General features: G+C 39.9%; 1 protein-coding gene across 2 annotated transcripts in view; it reads right to left on the bottom strand.

Moving 5' to 3' along the window:
* Positions 1 to 18,218, bottom strand: part of PAPSS1 (3'-phosphoadenosine 5'-phosphosulfate synthase 1) — a 99,407-nt gene that overhangs the window by 33,907 nt on the left and 47,282 nt on the right. For both annotated transcript variants that reach the window (XM_077882217.1, XM_077882216.1), the window contains 4 exons: positions 17,406 to 17,519; positions 14,755 to 14,866; positions 12,860 to 13,065; positions 9,760 to 9,895 (listed from right to left, as the gene is read on the bottom strand). In XM_077882217.1, the coding sequence (XP_077738343.1) occupies positions 9,760 to 9,895; positions 12,860 to 13,065; positions 14,755 to 14,866; positions 17,406 to 17,519 (568 nt within the window). The remainder of the gene's footprint in view (positions 1 to 9,759; positions 9,896 to 12,859; positions 13,066 to 14,754; positions 14,867 to 17,405; positions 17,520 to 18,218) is intronic.

The following is an 18,218-nucleotide window of genomic DNA, read 5'->3' on the forward strand; positions in this document are numbered from 1 at the left end:
GGCTTCATTATACTATGATCTCTACTTACAAATAATGTAAATTTGAAATTTTCCATGATAACAAATTCTAAAAGAGAAGACACATGCAGGGTACCAAAAGAAGCATTGCTTTGGAACAGGATTATTTATGGGTTCAAATCATAAGTATACCAATTTCCAGTCATGGACTCTGGGCCTTAAGGACTGAATTTCACCTTCTACATTTTTTAAATGGGGGTGATACTAAGGTTATTGTTATGAAGATAATATAAAATACCCAGCATAGTGAAATGCATATTGTAGTCACTTCTATAAGTTCCTTAATTCTTAGAGAAAAAAAAGAAACAGAAAAGAAAGGAAAAGAAAAAAAAAAAAAAAAAGATAAGACATCTACATATTCTTGGCAAGAAACTGAACCCACTGTTCTACTGGTGGCTCAAAGTCCACTCTGGTACAAACTGACACTTAGCTAGTATCTCCAAAATGAGAACGTGCTAGCTCTGTGCTCATTAGCTTTTGTCCCCCTTAATCAGGAACAGGCGTCTAGCTTTGAATAGGACTCCTGGGTGATACATCTCAAGTATATGATGACTACATGCCTAGACTTCAATCAGGTCAAATCTGATTTTGTAAAATCACCATTTGGCAGGATTATTTATATGACAGGATGTGCAAAAGGAAACATGTAAAATAAATGGTCTAAAATACACATATTTCACAGATCCTAATAATTTATCTATGTAGGCTTTCTTTCCAAAAAGAATTAATCTAGCTCCACACTGGACATTTAACAGATAAAGTGAAGATGGATGACTTAGTAAAAGTTCACATTAGCAGCATATAAAGGACTTCACTGCCAAAATTTCTTCCAAGTAGAAATATTTCCTTATTAGTTCTACTCAGAAATCCAATGACCATTTGATCAGTCTGCCCATTTTTTTCTTGCCAATATTACCAAGTCTTTCCTAAACTTCTACTTAATCCCTCTTAACTATTTATCAATGAACTACACAAATGGCTTTAACTGTTAGTTCCAGACTGTATTTTCATCCTTACCATCTGGTTTCTCCACTAGATAACTTACATGGGTGAACGATGTAATAAGAGTACCTGATCCACTGGAAGCTTATAGTCCCAGGGTGCTGCCCCAGCTAACACAACCTAATATGCATCACTATTAGATTTTTGTTCATTAATTTGCTGGCAAGGATGGAAAAAAAATTATGGGCCACTATGGGCCTGGGGCCACTAATACTTACAGCCTCACACCCTCATCCTCTTTCTAAAGGACAGTGATTTCCTCTTTGTCACACCACTATCAGTGTCAAATATTTGTCTTTCCACTTATAATTCCTTATAGCTTAGTCTAAGACTGTTTTACCTAAGTCCGTGGTTTCAACTGTGCTTGAAAATGGGAAATGATCTACAAAATTACTGAAATTTAATATTAACATTTATGATTTCCATCTCTTTCTAGCTCTCTGTCCCCATATTCCTGGGAAAAGACCAGGAATTCTAGAATCTTTTTTTTTTTTTTTAAGATTTTATTTATTCATGAGAGACACACAGAGAGAAGCAGAGACACAGGCAGAGGGAGAAGCAGGCTCCCCACAGGGAGCCCAATGCGGAACTCGATCCTAGGACCCCATGATCATGACCTGAGCCAAAGGCAGATGCTCAACCACTGAACCATCAAGGTGCCCCAGGAATTCTATAATCTTGACTTCTACAGGGTATACTGTGAAGCTGCTGACACCATGCATAAAAAGCAAACTTTTTCCATAAAGAGCCAGAGTGACTATTTTAAGCTTTGCAGGCCACGGGGGTTTCTGCTACAACTATGCCAACCCTGGTGTAGTGGTGTAAAACAGCCACAGACAATGGATAACCAGTGAGTAAGGCTGTTCCTCAATAAAACTTTATTTATAAAAACAGGCTGTTGTTTACTAACCTCTGAAAGACAAATGAAATGTGGAGGACAGAAGTCAAAAGAGCACTGCAACCAAGTGGGTTGGTGTGAGAAAAAGTGTGAAGGCAGGAAAACAGAGATGTATCCAGGGAACAGAGAATCATCCATTTTGTCAAAGATGGATCCAAAACCTGGCACGAGATTATTATGTAGAATTTTGAATGCCAGGTTAGGAAGGACACTGTGTACAAAACAGAGGCTGTAAGTGAATCAGTCATGCAGTCATGTTTTACAGAAAATCAGTCTCCACAGGACTGTGCAGGATTGAGGTGGGGCAGAGCACAGCAAGTGGAGAAGACAAAACCAAAGCCTGCTGCTGAGGAACATGTTCCCCCATTTCCACTAAAATAAAACTTCCACCAATTCTACCATCCATTCCACATACTTAATTTATCTCTCCACAACCCCCCCCCCCACCCCGGATATGGACAGGCTCCTCTGACAGACCACAATCTATAGGCTGGTGAGTAAGGTCCCACACAATGGCAATAGTGAAGACAGGCATACACCCTCCCTCAGACCTCTCTTCATCCCATACCTCCATGTCTGAGGTGCACCAAGCACGGCTGTATGTTAGTGTCTCATAAATCTGTGTCCTCTGACCAAAGCTCTCCCCTAAGCTCCAGACAGACTCCCCAGCTGCCTTCTAGCACTGCATGGGCATCTGCGTCTCTACTCTTGCCAGCCTCCCTGTTGGTCTCTGGGCCTCCTCCAGCCCCCTCTGAGTGCACAGAGCCATTATCCACCTCAGGGCCTTGGACTCGGTTCCCTCCCTCGTCCTCCATGTGCAGTGAATCACCCTGTCCCTACATCTCAGCTCCGCTTGCTCCACTACTGGTGCACACATCAACCTTTATCACTTCTTCACTAGTCTTGGCTATGAACCGGCCCCCTCTTCCATCCAGACTCCATGCAGCCCCCAGAGCAGGATGAGGCAGGGAAGAAACCAATTTGGGACAGAATGGAAATGCTGTTTTAGATATGCTGCCCTGAGGTGACAACAGTAAAAATGGTCCTGCTCCCAGGAGCTTACAATCTATAATCAGAGGAGGAGAAATAAGCATTCACTAATCAGAGGATAAATGTGTGATCAAAGGAATATATGTCCTTCAACGCCAACAGGACATGACTGCATCTTTGTTTTCAGAAGGTAAGTCTAGTAACAGTGGAAGGATCAAGTGATAGAAGAATGGGACTCTATTCAATCCCTCAACCAATTCCTTCCCACATTACTTCATGAGTATGAGACCCCTGCCAAATCCAGCGGGTACCTTCCTGTCCTCTCCACTGCCCCTGACAACAAACACCAACCCACAGTCTTCACAGCTTCAGGGCCTGCTAACCCTGGCACTAGCCTTTTCTATTTTATCTTCCTCTTTACCCTTTTAAGTAAAAACCATGAAACGCTGAAGAAATTTGGGAGAGGGGATGAGATTACCCACAATGCACTATCCTAACATAGCTGGTTTGGGTTGTTTTGCACAATCTCCTGGTTTTCTCCTCATACATATGTTTTTACACACTTGTAATCATATGTGTATGACATTTTATACTCTGCTTGGCCATTTTGGGTCAATCACCTGTTTCTGACATCTTGTGGTCCTCTTGGAGCAATAGGTTCATTTCTGAGTCCTAGAAGTTCCTCATGGATTCATTCAGGAAACTCATTCGTTCACCTGGATTCAATTACTACGCACATACAGATGGCTTCTGTTAGCTGCATCTCTAATCCTTACCGTCCAATTCATCAGTTATAGCGACTTATGACTGAAAGCATTGCAATATATATTACTCATTACTGTCCTCATTCCCTCAATCCTTCCACCTTCGCTATTACTCAAGCCAAATGCAGGTCTAAACTCCAAAACCTACTCCTTCTATATTTCATGTCTAAGTAAAAAGACAGCCCAATAATGCAGGTTCTGTTCCTTTCCCTCTAGTCCAACAGCCAACACACTATGGAAACAAGTATGGTCTAGTATCTTTCCTTCCAGAAGATGGGAGAGGAAGAAGAAAAGGAGAAAAGTTCTCCTGAGCATGTGCTGATTTTGTGACAGGGGAAGGAAATGGCAACCATTAGCTCTTCCAGTGGTGGGAAAAGGATGAGCACTGAGTTCCCTGGATTCATGCAGGACGTGGGTTGCACACATCACTGCCAGCAAACATTGCTGTGCCATGGCGCAAAGAACCTGGCTCGGACCCTGCTCTGCAACTTCTCAGCCGAGTGCCCATAGACAACTTCAGCTCTCAGGGGAGGGCTGTTCCAATCAACAATAAGGTGAGGAGCAGGAAAGTGCTCCTGACTCTTAGTCACCCTTCCCCCAGATCTCTCAGAACTATGCTTTGCTGTGCTGCCCACAGTCAGAGCCCTGGTATGCATTCCAACCACTAAATCAGAGTTACATTTCCCTGTTCCCTCCCGTTTCAACTTCTTCTCTGTAAAACTGTCCTACGTACAGTAGTAATTAATAAGTCTCGTCTCCCAGTCCCACCCAAACTTTATTATCTGCCACTTTATCCAATCCAAAGTTCTAGTACCTGGCATTTCTGAACTTCTCTAAGTCAACATAGTAGCTGAATAAGAGTACTAGAGTACAACAGTTCTAGAGCTATTAGGAAAGGTGGTTTGTTTAATGTTTGTCTTTGGTGGGAGTTTTTTTTGTTTTTTTTTAAAGAGAGCTGGAAGTAACAAAGAGTTTGATTTCCTCTCCTTCCTCTGGACGGTCATAAATTACTGGTCTTTCTTTTACTTAAGCTGCTTATGAGGGGGGAAAAGAAATCAATAAGACAGGTCACTTGAGTAAATATGAACATATTAATTGGCATTTTTCACAAACTGGTACTCTTACAACCCCAAAGTATGGGAGCAATAAATTGATTTCCATTCTTTTTTTTTTAAAGTATTTTTTTTAATTTTTATTTATTTATGATAGTCACACACAGAGAGAGAGGCAGAGACTTAGGCAGAGGGAGAAGCAGGCTCCATGCACCGGGAGCCCGACGTGGGATTCGATCCCGGGTCTCCAGGATCGCGCCCTGGGCCAAAGGCAGGCGCTAAACCGCTGCGCTACCCAGGGATCCCTTGATTTCCATTCTTAAGCCTAGAAATGCTTTCAAATTGTGGTTAAAAAAATAATGCTGAATATGAAGCTTTTTGTCAACTGGGCTCTGCTGCTTGTTCTCTATTCTCCTCCTATTCCTTTTTTTTTTATTTTTCAAGATTTTATTTATTTATTCATGAGACACACAGAGAGAGAGGCAGATACATGGGCAAGGGACAAGCAGGCTTCCTGCAAGGAGCCCGGCATGGGACTCGATCCCAGACCCCGGCATCAGGCCCTGAGCCAAAGGCAAACAATCAACCGCTGAGCCACCCAGGCATCCCCCCTCCTGTCTATTCTGTCTTGTGTCTGTGTGTGTCAGGGTTTGGGGGGAGATAGTGGAGAGGAGCTGTGCTCCTGCCTCCAGCATGTGGGAAACATTAGCAGGCAACCAAAGAATAGAGAAAGTTGGGGGGAGTTCTTGCCCCAGTAGCATCATCCTTCTTTAGCACTGTGATTCTGGCCATACTCCCATCCCCCTACCGCCAGCTTCCAGTCACTGCCCCTCCTCACAGCTCCAGCATCTCTGATCCAGCTTCAGAAATATTTTCTCCTTCCAGAGCCCTCAGGAGTGGTAACACAACATGGTCTCAACATTCCTTTCAGGTTCCCTTAACCCTGCCACCCTTCTTCAAAGACTTGCTTTGTTAAATTCTGTTGAGAGCCTTGATCAGACTGACAGAAGTTGCCCACACTTTAGATTACAGTATCTTCAGCTGTTATTTGTGCTCAAGAAAGTTTAGTGCCTACAGAGACTATCTGCTTCTGCTTCAGCCTTCTCATGTATCATTCTCAACTCTGCCTAAAACATCATTCAAATGTCTCCATCCATTCATTAAGATGTAGTTTGTAGGTAGAGGTGTCTGGGTGGCTCAGTTGGCTAAGCATCTGACTCTTGACTTCGGCTCAGACATGATCTCAGGATCATGAAATCGAGTTCCATGTCGGGCTCCACACTCAGCAGGGAGTCTGCTTAAGGTTCTCTCTCCCTTCCCCCAACCCCCACATACTCTTTCTCTCCTTCTCTCTAAAATAAATAAATAAATCTTTTTAAAAGAAAAATAGGGGGATCCCTGGGTAGCTCAGAGGTTTAGCGCCTGCCTTTGGTCCAGGGTGTGAGCGTGATCCTGGAGTCCCGGGATCGAGTCCCACATCAGGCTCCCTGCATGGAGCCTGCTTCTCCCTCTGCCTGTGTCTCTGCCTCTCTCTCTCTGTGTCTCTCATGAATAAATAAAATCTTAAAAAAAAAAAAAAGTAAAAAATAAAATGTAGTTTGTAGTTAACTCTACAAAGCTTTCTCAGATTTCTTCAAATCTGATACTAGTATTAGCCTGAAAGAAGTTATGTCAACTTTCCCCTTGGTAGTCCAGCAAAATAGCAGTATTCTGTGTGTAATAAATACTAACTGGCTCTTACTTGGCTTAAGTGAAACCTATCCTTCTCCAGGATAGTAGCCAACCATCAGTGATTCAAAGAACCTGCCCTCTGGAACAGTGTCACCTTGCAATCACTGAGGTGGCTATTAAAGACTGCCGAATCCTTCCAGCTACAGAACAGTCTCAGAATAGCAAAACTGATCATACTAATGAGCATAAGACAATAGCTCACATCAGGTAATCAAAATTCTTGTTCAATGACAAGGTGGTGGCACAATCAGTTAAGTATCTGCCTTTCAGCTCAGGTCATGATCCTACTAGCATCCTGGGATGGAGGCCAACATTGGGCTCCCTACTCAGTGGGGAGTCTGCTTCTCCCTCTGTCCCTGTCTCCTGCTGCTCATGCTTGCGCGCCCATGCACGCGCGCACTCTCTCTCTCTCTAAAATAAGTAAAATCTTAAAAAAAGAAAAGGGGAGGGGAGGAAAAAGAGGAAGAGGTAGGAAAAGAAACCCCAGGTAAAAGAAAAAATAGTCTGTTTTCTCTCCTTGAACTATGTACCAGAAAGCAGAAGACTCCAAGCAGAGGACTTACTAATGGCCCTCCTAAAAAAGGGAACAAGAACTACAAAGGAAACTTCTGGGTCTGTTGCTTATTTGCCTTAGTCTAAAATGGAAAAGTAAACAAAATAATATTCCACAATCTTTGTTGTCTGATGTAAGGATAACTGGCTCTCAGCTACTTTAAACAAAGTTGCAATCACTCATTATGCAACAAATTCTCTAAATGATTTAAAATGTTTGGCTCTCAAAGAAGAGTCAAAAACAGATGTAATATTAAAGATTCCAATTATGCATAATTCCTTGATAAGACTCCTCACCAGTGCCAACAATTAATTTACTAACATGAATTACAGTTATGAATTTAAATTTTGGCAAAAAATTAAAGTAAATGAGGTGGTCTCAGCACATCTTCCATCAAACATGTTCTTGTTCACCAGAAAAAAAAAAAAAAAAAAAAAAAGGCAAAAGCCTCTATGTATTAAACCATCAGATTACTCTGGTTGCAAATGAAATAAGATACAACTAGAAGTGTCTTAATTCAAACATACATTAAGTCGTTGAATAAGAAATCTGGATATAGGGAATTCTAGAACTGGATCAGAAATTCAGACAGGGTAAGATTCTCATGGATTCTCATAGATAGTTACCAGAGCTCCAAGCACTGTAGCCTTCCATGATAGCATCCAAAGCAGGAAGAAAAATGATAAGAAAAGACAACTTTTTGTCCTAAGCCAGTTTCTTCTCAAGAAGAAGACCCTCTTCTAGAAGCCCCTCTCTCTTACAATTCAATGGGCAAAACTTACACTAGGACCCATAAACTGCTGGCAAAAGAGAATGAGGTGTTCTCACTAACTTACAGCAATCATGATATACTCCCCTCTGACTGGGTCCAAAACATCTTAGCAAAAAAGAAAACACACTGTAGTATAAATAGGCAGGCACCACATGTAGCATTCAGAGAAACTCCTGCACAAATAGTTTAAGCTATGCTTTAGATACAGAGATGAGCGACATTAAGGAGGGACGGAGGGACAGGAGTCCTACATTCAGATACTGTTCACGGGCGAAGCAGAAACTGAATAAATGAGGCAAGCTGGGTGGGAACTGCACAGCTCTGAACAGTGTGTGGCTGCTAGTTCCTGACCTATTTTAAGCTCTTATTTCAAATATAAGCAAAGTACTCTAACCTCTACACAAATACAGGTGAGACTAGCTTCAGACTCAGAAATTATGACATGTTAACCTCTTACTATGGACCAGGTGCCATTTACAGCACCTTACACAACTTACTTCATTTCATTTTTTTGTTTGTTTGTTTTTCTGAGAGAGAAGAGAGCATGCACGCAAGTAAGCATGTGGCAGGGTTCGGGGGGGGGGGGTGTAGAGAGAGGGAGAGAAAGAATACTAAGCAGGCTCCACACTTAGTGCAGAGCCAGATGTGGGGCTCAATCCCACAACCTGGAGATCATGACAGGAGCCAAAATTAAGAGTCAGATACTTAACCAACTGAGCCACCCTGGCACCCCCTTCACTTCGCTTTTTAAAATAAAACATTATTCTTTAAGTACTACTACTGTCTTCATTTTTACAACTGGAATAAATGAGCCTTACAAAGGAAGTAATTTCTCCACAACCACATGATTTCTAGGTCGTGAAGCAGGGGACAGTGTGCACACTAAATGACTATCAGGATCTGGAGTTCACAGAAGCTAGACACAACTCATGAAACGAAGTGTTCTTGACCAGGTTCTGTAGTCACCTGGGAAGGGGGTTTCTGGTTAACAAATATGGCTGGGTAGCCAGCTAGTTCCTTAAAAAGCAACCACATTAACAGACTTTTCTTGGCCATGCCCACTCCATTTATTTCTACACAGAAAATACTTTTTAAAAGCAGCACCAATGCTCAGGGCTTAACCATTTCTGTAGTAGGTGAGAATTAATTGGTTGCATGATTGCAGGATCTTTCAAATTCTTCCCACCTTAAAAAAGCCTCCCAAACTCTATAGTAAATGCTAGTCCCTGACACAGAAACTTGGATTTCTTAGTGTGGGTGCACCAGTGTAAATACATCATTTACCTACCTCTGAGTGAAAGATCTGGTAATAGCAAACTGTCGGATTAATAAAAATCCCATCCTGGAGTATTTTATTAAACAATATTAAGAACAGCATCTATATAGACTCTACTTGTACAACTCCATTTTATCCTAATCCAGAAATCTGAAAACATTATTAACCTACTCTTCAACAATTTTTCCTGTTATCTGTTTAATGTCTTTCTCTTCTACACCATAACCTCCTGTCTTATTTATTTATGGATCCCCAGGACTCGGCATCCTGGCATAAAGATGCACACCAAACATTTGTTGAATGAATAGCAAACATGATATTATTATTCTATTATTTTCTGCAGTGATACATTAAACTCATAAGATGTTCTGAAATATACAGCACACCAGTGAATTACTCCAATGATTTCTCTTCAATAGTTCTATTCAGCTTTAGCATATGAGTTAATACACAAATAAAACGTCAGTTTGTTATTGGCAACCATCTCCCACACAGTATACAAAATCACATTAGATCAAATTACACCAATATAATAAAACTGGCTAGGCAGGTCTAGATCAACTACTTCTCCAACATATTCCACAGCTACATTTATCTTTATTCAATATTCTCTTTTAAGCAAATAGAAAAATTCTTCTAGAACATCCCCATCAAGAAAAGATTCCAAGTAGTCCCATGTTAGATAATTAGATCCATGTCTTACCAGCATTCATATCTTTAAACTTTTGCTTTAGCTCAGTAGGAGTGAAACGATATTGATCAAGACCATCATTCCAGTAAATTCTGTCCAAGACCTGAAGATCTCCTCCAATCAGCCAATCTCCTTGTTCCATAACCATCTAATGGAGGAATAAGAAAGAAATTTTTTAAACAGAAACCAAGATCAAAATAAGTAAGAACATCTCTCATACAAGCTATTTATAGTTAGTTGTAAATTACTACTATCTTAAGACCAATGGTAAATCTTAGTTTATCAACTTGGTTTATCAACTCAGTTTGGTTTATCAACTGAATTGGGATTAGAGATGCTTTAAAATTAGAATGTATTTTATAACATCTCAGAGGGCTTTGTGATTCAACTATGATATTTATATATGAAAGGCAAACAAAACCAACATGAATAATCATGATCGTTAAGTAACAAACACATTCTCTTCATTGTTGTTGTATGCTAATGGACACAAGTTCATATCTTCTGATCTCACACCACCTCAAATTTCCCACAGCTTCACTAATGTTCTTTCCCTGCATTTGAGAGGATGGATGTTACCCCTGGGACCTGTTCATTTCTATGTAGCACAGCTCAAGCTCACCCTTCCCCTGCCCCCTACTCCCCTGCTTCAGTTTATATGCTAATAACATACCTAGATTGCTGTAGTCCCTCCCTATCTGGTCTTGCTTGCTAGAAAGTCCTTCCCTGTCCATCAAACCATTCATTCAATAAGTATCAAGTAACTGGTACATGCCAGGGTCTGCGCTAGGCACTGGGGAATGCAGCAGCAAATAGGAGAAAGATCTTCCCTAACAGAGCTTGCATTCTAGTAGGACAGACCGAGTAGAAATCAGACAAGTGTCAGCTAGTGATGAGTGTTACAGAGGAAACAACCAGGGCAGTGGAGCACAACACCCAGGGAGCAGCCTGAATGCCATTTAGGAAAAAGGAGTCAACAAAGATCTCTCTGAGGAGGGTGGCTTTGAACCTGAAATGACTAAAAAGATCCAGCAACGGAGATAAAATATTTCAGGCAGAGGGGCAGCAAGTAAAAAGTTCTGAAGCAGAAACAAAGTCCTGGAGCTTTTGTCCTTGAGTGGAAAGAGGAGCAGAGATAGAGTGAGAGAGACCATGAATAAGCAGGCCAGGGCTGGCCCTACTGGGCCTTGCAGGCCATAGTAAGGCACTTGGATTTTATTCTAATTACAATGAGCAACCACTGGAGAGTTTGAAAAGGTGGAGTGATATGCTCAGATATATATATATTTTTTTAAAGGCTCACTCTGGTTGCTCCAAGGAAAACAGACTACAGTGGGCATGAGGAAGTAGGATCACAGCTGGGACATGACTGTATCCATCTAGGCTGAAGACCTCGAGAGCTTAGACAGTATTGGTGCAAGCGGAGTGAGCTGGGGACACCCTGCACAAGAACCCCAGGCCAAGCTTCCTAAAGCACCACACGTTGTTTGTGACTCACTCACACTCACCAAGGCTGCCTGTGACCTCTCCACTCCTAGCAAGGCAGAGCAGCACAAAAGATCTAGGACAGACTCTAATCCTGATTCCTAACTGGCACCTCTACAGTTCTGGGCAAATTGAACCCAGCCTAAAGACTCCTCAGGATTCTACCTCCAAGGATCATTGGAAGGACCAAACACTAGAAATGTGGTTTGAAACACATGAAGCATAAATACATGTAAAACATTATTGTAACTGAACAAAATTTTAACATCTAGGGGTAGAATGCTAAGCCCTCTGTCTTCCCAAAGTCCTCTCTCCCACTCAACAACCAGCCATCTCTCAAATGCATGGAGTCTTTGTTCCTCCAACTCCCTCCAACTGGACAGTTTCCTCCTATCAAAATTCTGCTGGCTCCTCAAAGTTGTACACCAGGGACTATCTTAAGAAGCCTCGCAGATTACTCTAAATAAAAGTGGCACATACACCAATAATTGCTCTCTATTACAGATTATGGGAGATGGCTTTGAAGGCCAAAGTTCTAAATTCAAATCAGACCCTCATCCCATCTATTAGCTGCATAATTTCAGTCAAGACATTGATCACGAGTTAAGTCTCAATGTCTCTATGCATAGAATGAAAATGACACCCACTATATAGGCTTGCTATGTGGTTCAAAAAATTTACATAACTAATCATGTTTTGTAAACTATATGCTATTTGTTATTTAATAATAGAATTTTAACATTGAAGGACTGACACCATGACTAATTCAAACTCCTATTTTCTAAAGCAGTATATCTCCCTATTTTAAAAAGTTTATCATTTTTTATCCTTCACGAGATTTAGCACACTCACATCTAAACAGATGTCATAAAAATTTTCTAGATAAAGCTACTAAAATTTCACTTAATTTCTTTCAAAGGTCAGAGTGTACTTTAAAACAACAAAAATTTTACTTCAGTGATGGCATTTCAAATACAACACATAAAATATGAGGCCCTTTGAAAAGATTATTTGGATTTCAATGCTTTCATACCAGACACACAACATTCAATTAGAAGCCCAGACTAGATAAAATCACCCTGCCACTGGCTCCCAAAGCACCCTGCCCTCAAAGCCTACAGTACATGATGTCTGCTCCCCACCAAACAGTAAGCTCCAAACATGTAAAGACTGTGCCCACTGTGTACATCAGCCCTGTATTCCCAGAAGTAGCACCTAACTCAGTACCTAATGTACAGAGGATGTTTAAAAAAGATTTACTAGAGGTGCGTGAGTGGCTCAGTTGGTTAAGCATCTGACTCTTGATATCAGCTCAGATCATGAATCAGATCAAGTCCCACATCAGCCTCTGCAATGGGCATGGAGCCAGCTTAGGATTTTCTTTCCCTCTCCCTCAGCCATCCCCTTTTTTCCCTCTTAAAACAAACAAAAAAGATTTACTGAACAAATATTTATCTGGGCCAAAATGACAAGATCATGTGTTCAACACACTAATCAAAGATCCAATATTCATTCTGCAAAATACTAACAATTCCAACAGGATACTCAACATACAGGTAATGTCCACACTTCAACACAAACATTACTGGTAAATTGAGCTTAAAATGTGGTAAAGTTTGCTCAGGACCTTGATGTAAGGGTGGTTCTTGCATGTTGTTCCCCACTGTCTGGCACAGCGTTCCTCCTTCCTGTGCTCAAAAAACTCTGGGTTGCGAAGAATAGCCACACGGCGGCCCTCATACATCAGAGCAAATGCTGTACAGCCGTCCAGCCTCTCTTTATCTTCATGAGTAGCCGGCAGAACTATAGGCACTGACAAGTTAATGACACCCCCTGCAGGGCACAAAAGAATATAAAGCACACAGCCTGGATTACTCAACAGGCCTTACTTATGTCCACCCTTCACTTCAGTGGACACTCTTCAAATAATGAAAGATTTATGGGTCCGGTGACAGCACCTGGCACAGAAAATCAGGAAAGAGAACAAACAACTCCATAGGTTAAAAAAAAAAAAAACAGTGAAAATTAAGAGCATCAACACTGTGTAGCAATGTACTTTTCACAACATTTCATGAAAACAGTCTTCAGAAAGAAAAAATTGGTATAAAATCACAGCAGTAAAAGAAATGGCTTAACAAGGAAAACTCAACTGGTTAAGCCTAATGTCACCAAAAATATGCTGAGCACCTCCAATATATGAGTAAGACAAAGAACTATGTCTAAGAGACTTTCCAGGAAAATCTAAATCCTTTCTGATATTTTGAGTGGCAAGGTAAGTATACTTGAGCATACCTGGGATACTTGGGTTTCCTTGTGATAGGAGGACAAAAACACTCAAGTGTTTTTTATTTCCTTGTTTTTTAATCAGAATTGAATGAATGTTGGCAATTACTGGCCAAGAAACAAAGGAAGTAATCAGTGCCTCTATTTGAACCAAAATGTATGGTCAGTGAGACAAAAAGCACATTCTCAGTTTCCAACCTTTCAAGCTCTGAAAGTTGTTTTTTTTTTCTACTTGTTCTGCCCAGCTTAGAAAAATAAAATACACTCTCAAATTCATATGTGGATCTTATTTATGTACTGAATAAAAGCACACTTTTTTGGAAGTCATGGCATGCCTTCTTTGGACTGAAGATGTCAACAAAACCCATGATAACTGCGTGGCTGCTTTAAAGTTACCACCACAAGGTAGTGTTGAAAAGGGAAAATTAATAGGGAGATTTGCATCAAACCCAGACTAAATCATGACTAAGGAGGCAGTCTACAAAAACTTAACCACCGGTTCCAAGGAAGAAAAATTAAAAAGCAATATTTAACACTAATGTTCTTGTGATAAAGTTTCTTGAGAAGAATGATTAGGAATTATAATTTCTAAAATTGATTTCAGAATATCAGAAGTCATAACAGAAGAACATGGTAGCAATTTAGTAGGGCTCTGTGACATGTAAAAACATTTTCTTTAATGTAATAAACTAATCTTACCAACAGTATACAAAAGTTTCAGGTAACTGAACTGTCATTACAATATACAAAACATCAATTTCTTTGGCAAGTTTTTTTTTTTTTAGTGTTTTTAAGAGGAGAAAGAACCATCCCTTTAACCATCTATTTCAGGACTCCTTAGTACCTAATGTACAGAGGGAACTGGGATTCCCTGATTCCTTATTAGAACACTCAAGCATGGATCTCTCAGTAGAGCAAAATTCAGAATAGATGTGCACTTTTCAAGACAGGCTTCTCACAGTGATTGGTGGATACATCATAAGGAAACTATATTTGCTTTTTAAACCCATTTTCACCCTTATCCCCAGGTTTTCCTTTTCTCTCTACAATAAATCACAATCAGGAAAAGAAACGGGGAAAAAAAAGATCTCACAGTTCACTTAAAGTATTCAGTACTACTATAACTTAGTCTTAAAATGCTACTTCCATTAAAGACATCACCACTACTTTTTATAAAGTGATTTATCTGTGTAATTTCTCTTCTGTGCTCGATGTACTATATAATGTAAATAGTCTTACCATCCAGAAGACAATCAAAGTGAAGGCACTGCAAGTATTCTCTCTCTCTCATAAAGCCATTCAGTGGGGTTGCCCAACCTTCTGCCAAAACCTGCACCCACTGCATATCCACCTAGTAAACGAGACCGTAAAGTTTTCTACTTCATATACTTACGAACAAAAGCAGTAATAACCTCTAGGAGTTTAATTTTTAAAGCAATAGAAACAAATACCACAAGAATGATTACAGATTATCAAAACCTAATAAAGATTAAGGGCACTAGGAAAATGTGCATTAAATAACATTAGGCTTCAAAGCATTTCTATTAAGAATAGCATCTCTTACACTAGTGGTTCTCAAGCTTTAATATGTTATAAGAAACCCAGAGAAGGCCTTTATTAATATAAAGATTGTTCCATCTTCACAGATTCTATTTCAATCACTTTGCTCTGGGCCCAAGAATTTGTATTCTTAATAGGTCCCCAGAAAATGCTAACAAAGATGGTCTGGAAATTAGACTTTGATAACTACTGCCTTAAAACAAACTTTACATAAAAATATTTACCGAAACAAGTGCCTCACCAATGGCAAGAGTACCCCTCATCTCACAAAAATTCTATCATTTCTTATCTTTAAGATATCTAGCATCTCCTACCAGAACATTAAGGAATTGATGGACTATGTAACATAAGCTGGATATGCTCATTTTTTTAACTGAATACTTGTGTGCATATATTGTGTGTGTGCACACATGCACACAAGCATGCATCAGTGGCTCTCAAATGAGAAAAGAGGAAGCAGCTGGCCAAGTAGCGTGCAGTAAAATGTAGCTTACTCTGTATTCCCAAAGTATATTGGCCAGGGTATTCCACTTCACATTCAAATAACAGGTATTCCCCTCCTTCAAGTCACAGGAAAAATCGTATACCAAGACCAAACTGTTTCACTTACTTTCAAGCTTTCCTCTTGTCAATTATTCCTAAGCCTTGGACAATGGCCATTATTTGTCTCCACTGGAATCCAATTTTAGACGGTATATGTTATGAATTAAATGTGTGTGTCCCCCTCAAATTCATATGTTGAAAACCTAATCCCCAATGTGACTATATTTGAAGATGTGGCCTATAAGGATGCAACAAGGTTAAATGAAGTCATAAGGGTGGGGCTCTAATCCAACAGGTCTAGTGCCGTCATAGGAAGAGGAAGAGACACCAGATCTCGCTCTCTCCACTCTGTGAGAACACAGAGAGTAAAGCAGTTGTCAGCAAGCCAGGAAGACAGTCTCACCAGGAACTGCATCAGCCAGCACCTTGATCTTAGACTTTCAACCTCCATAACTGTGAGAAGAATAATTTTTGTTGTTTAAGCCACCTAGTGTATAGTATTTGTTATGGCATCCCACACTAATACACTATTTGACTTTAAGATGATTTTCTTCGTTAATTACTTCTCATACTGCCATGCAAAAAAACAAACCACTATATTATACCAGAGCTACTACGTTTCTGGGTTGCACTACTACGTTTCTGGGTTGCAGAGTTTGATCCGGATTCATATTCATTCATTCTCATATTCTTTCTCTCTCTCTCTGACCATGTATGTGTGTTCATTCCATGCAAAGTATGTCAGTGACAACATCTGTTCCTTTGCAACATTCATGTTCCTGAATGGCTCTGCTATCCAACTCTCCCTCTCTGCTCCTCCAGCATGTCTTAGCTTCTGGTCAGAGACCCAATGACAGAAAGTACATCAAGTAATCTACTTCTAATCAGGGATTTGAAAAGCCACTTAAAAAGCCACTTAACAGTGGCTTTCTCTAAGCCTAGAAGTTTGTTGGTGGGCATTTTTTTCTTTTCCTCCTCCCTTTAAGATTTGGTGGATTTTTACTAACTAAAAGAAAGGCTGGAAAATTCAACTTCTGATCCAGAATCTTAGTCCTTAATTTCCCCGTTTTTAAAGTACTTCTAAATGATAAAGCTTAAAATTCTCTAATATTTGAAAATGGTAAATTATAGTTTCCCTTGTCTTCATATGTAGTTTAACTCAATAGTTCTTTTTGGGTGGGGAAGCTGGGCGGGGGGGGGGGGGGGGACAATCAATGACATTGGAACTAAAATATATACAGAATTACTCTTAAAAAAGAAATTCAGGGTTTTGACAGGATTATAAAACACGTTTGGAAGGAAAAATGTTCATTTTAATTATATTTATAATATTTTGAAGCTTTAAGAAACCATTCTTTCTGATAAGCCCAAAACTTTTACACAATCTTTAGCCTTTGCTATTTCAAAATAGGTAAATACTGGGGGTGGCTCAGATAACCTTCTGACTCGATTTCAGCTTAGGTCATGATCTCAGGGTCATGAGATTAAGTCCCACTTCGGGCTACATGATGGGTATGGAGCCTGCTTAAGATTTTTCTCTCCCTCTTCCCTGCACTTAAAAAAAAGGTCAATATTATGACTAAAACCAAATCAAAGCCATGATATTTGGGGAATATGGTTTCACAAATTAAATACATTTCCCATGCCAGGAAATTGTGACATAAGCCACAACTATGCCCCCTACCACCATCACCCATGCCCTCAAACATAGCTATAAAACAAATTTTACAGATAAAAACTATATATAAGTTTAAATCACTTGGTATGAAAAGCAAAAAAGCACTTACTTTATTAATTTTCAAGGCTGGTAATGTTTCTGCATCTGTTTTTGCCAGATGGAGTTTATTTTCAGGCACATACAATTCTTTTACTTCGTAAGAAGCATCCACAGGTACAATATCCTATATAACAAAAAAAGTACAATTAAATGTTTGATTCAACAACTTAAAGTTCTCTAAAGGAAAAAAAAAATTAAGTTCTCCAAAGGGTGTCTTAATGAACAATAGCATTTCAAAATGAGACTTTAAAAATGAAGTATAAAAGAGGGCTCTGAATGTATTGTGTCTCCCCAGTCAACTTTCATAATGTCAGGGATCCACTCTCAGCACATACACATATCCCACATACAAGAAGTCCTTAAGTATCAAGTCCCATTACCTAGTGAAAAACAATACTTCTGAGAATGTGCCACATATGTCAAAATCAGGCAATTGCAAACAACAGATGACCTCAAGTAAAAGGTAACAATAAAAAGAATTTGGAAACAAAATCACTCTAAATATAATCTCTATCATCTTTAACAGGTCACAAAGCCATTTTATTCTTTCACATCTTTACTCCTAGTGTCACTACAGCCACCTTACCTTCTCGGTCATGCCACATGGTACTCTGAGTATGTCAGCTTTACTCCCACTGTTGAGGTTGGAGAAATAGTACTTTCTGATCCCACATGAAATGCAGCCTAGAAGTTTGAACTCCAAGTACTCATTTACACAACACTGGGACAGTGCTTATCTCTAAGAATGTACAGAAATGTATTTGTGACTACCACAACACAGCTCCTTAGGTGATCTTTACAGGCTTGCTCACAATACTTTGTC

This window comes from Canis aureus, chromosome 33 (genome assembly GCF_053574225.1).
Source record: "Canis aureus isolate CA01 chromosome 33, VMU_Caureus_v.1.0, whole genome shotgun sequence".
Lineage (NCBI taxonomy): Eukaryota > Metazoa > Chordata > Mammalia > Carnivora > Canidae > Canis > Canis aureus.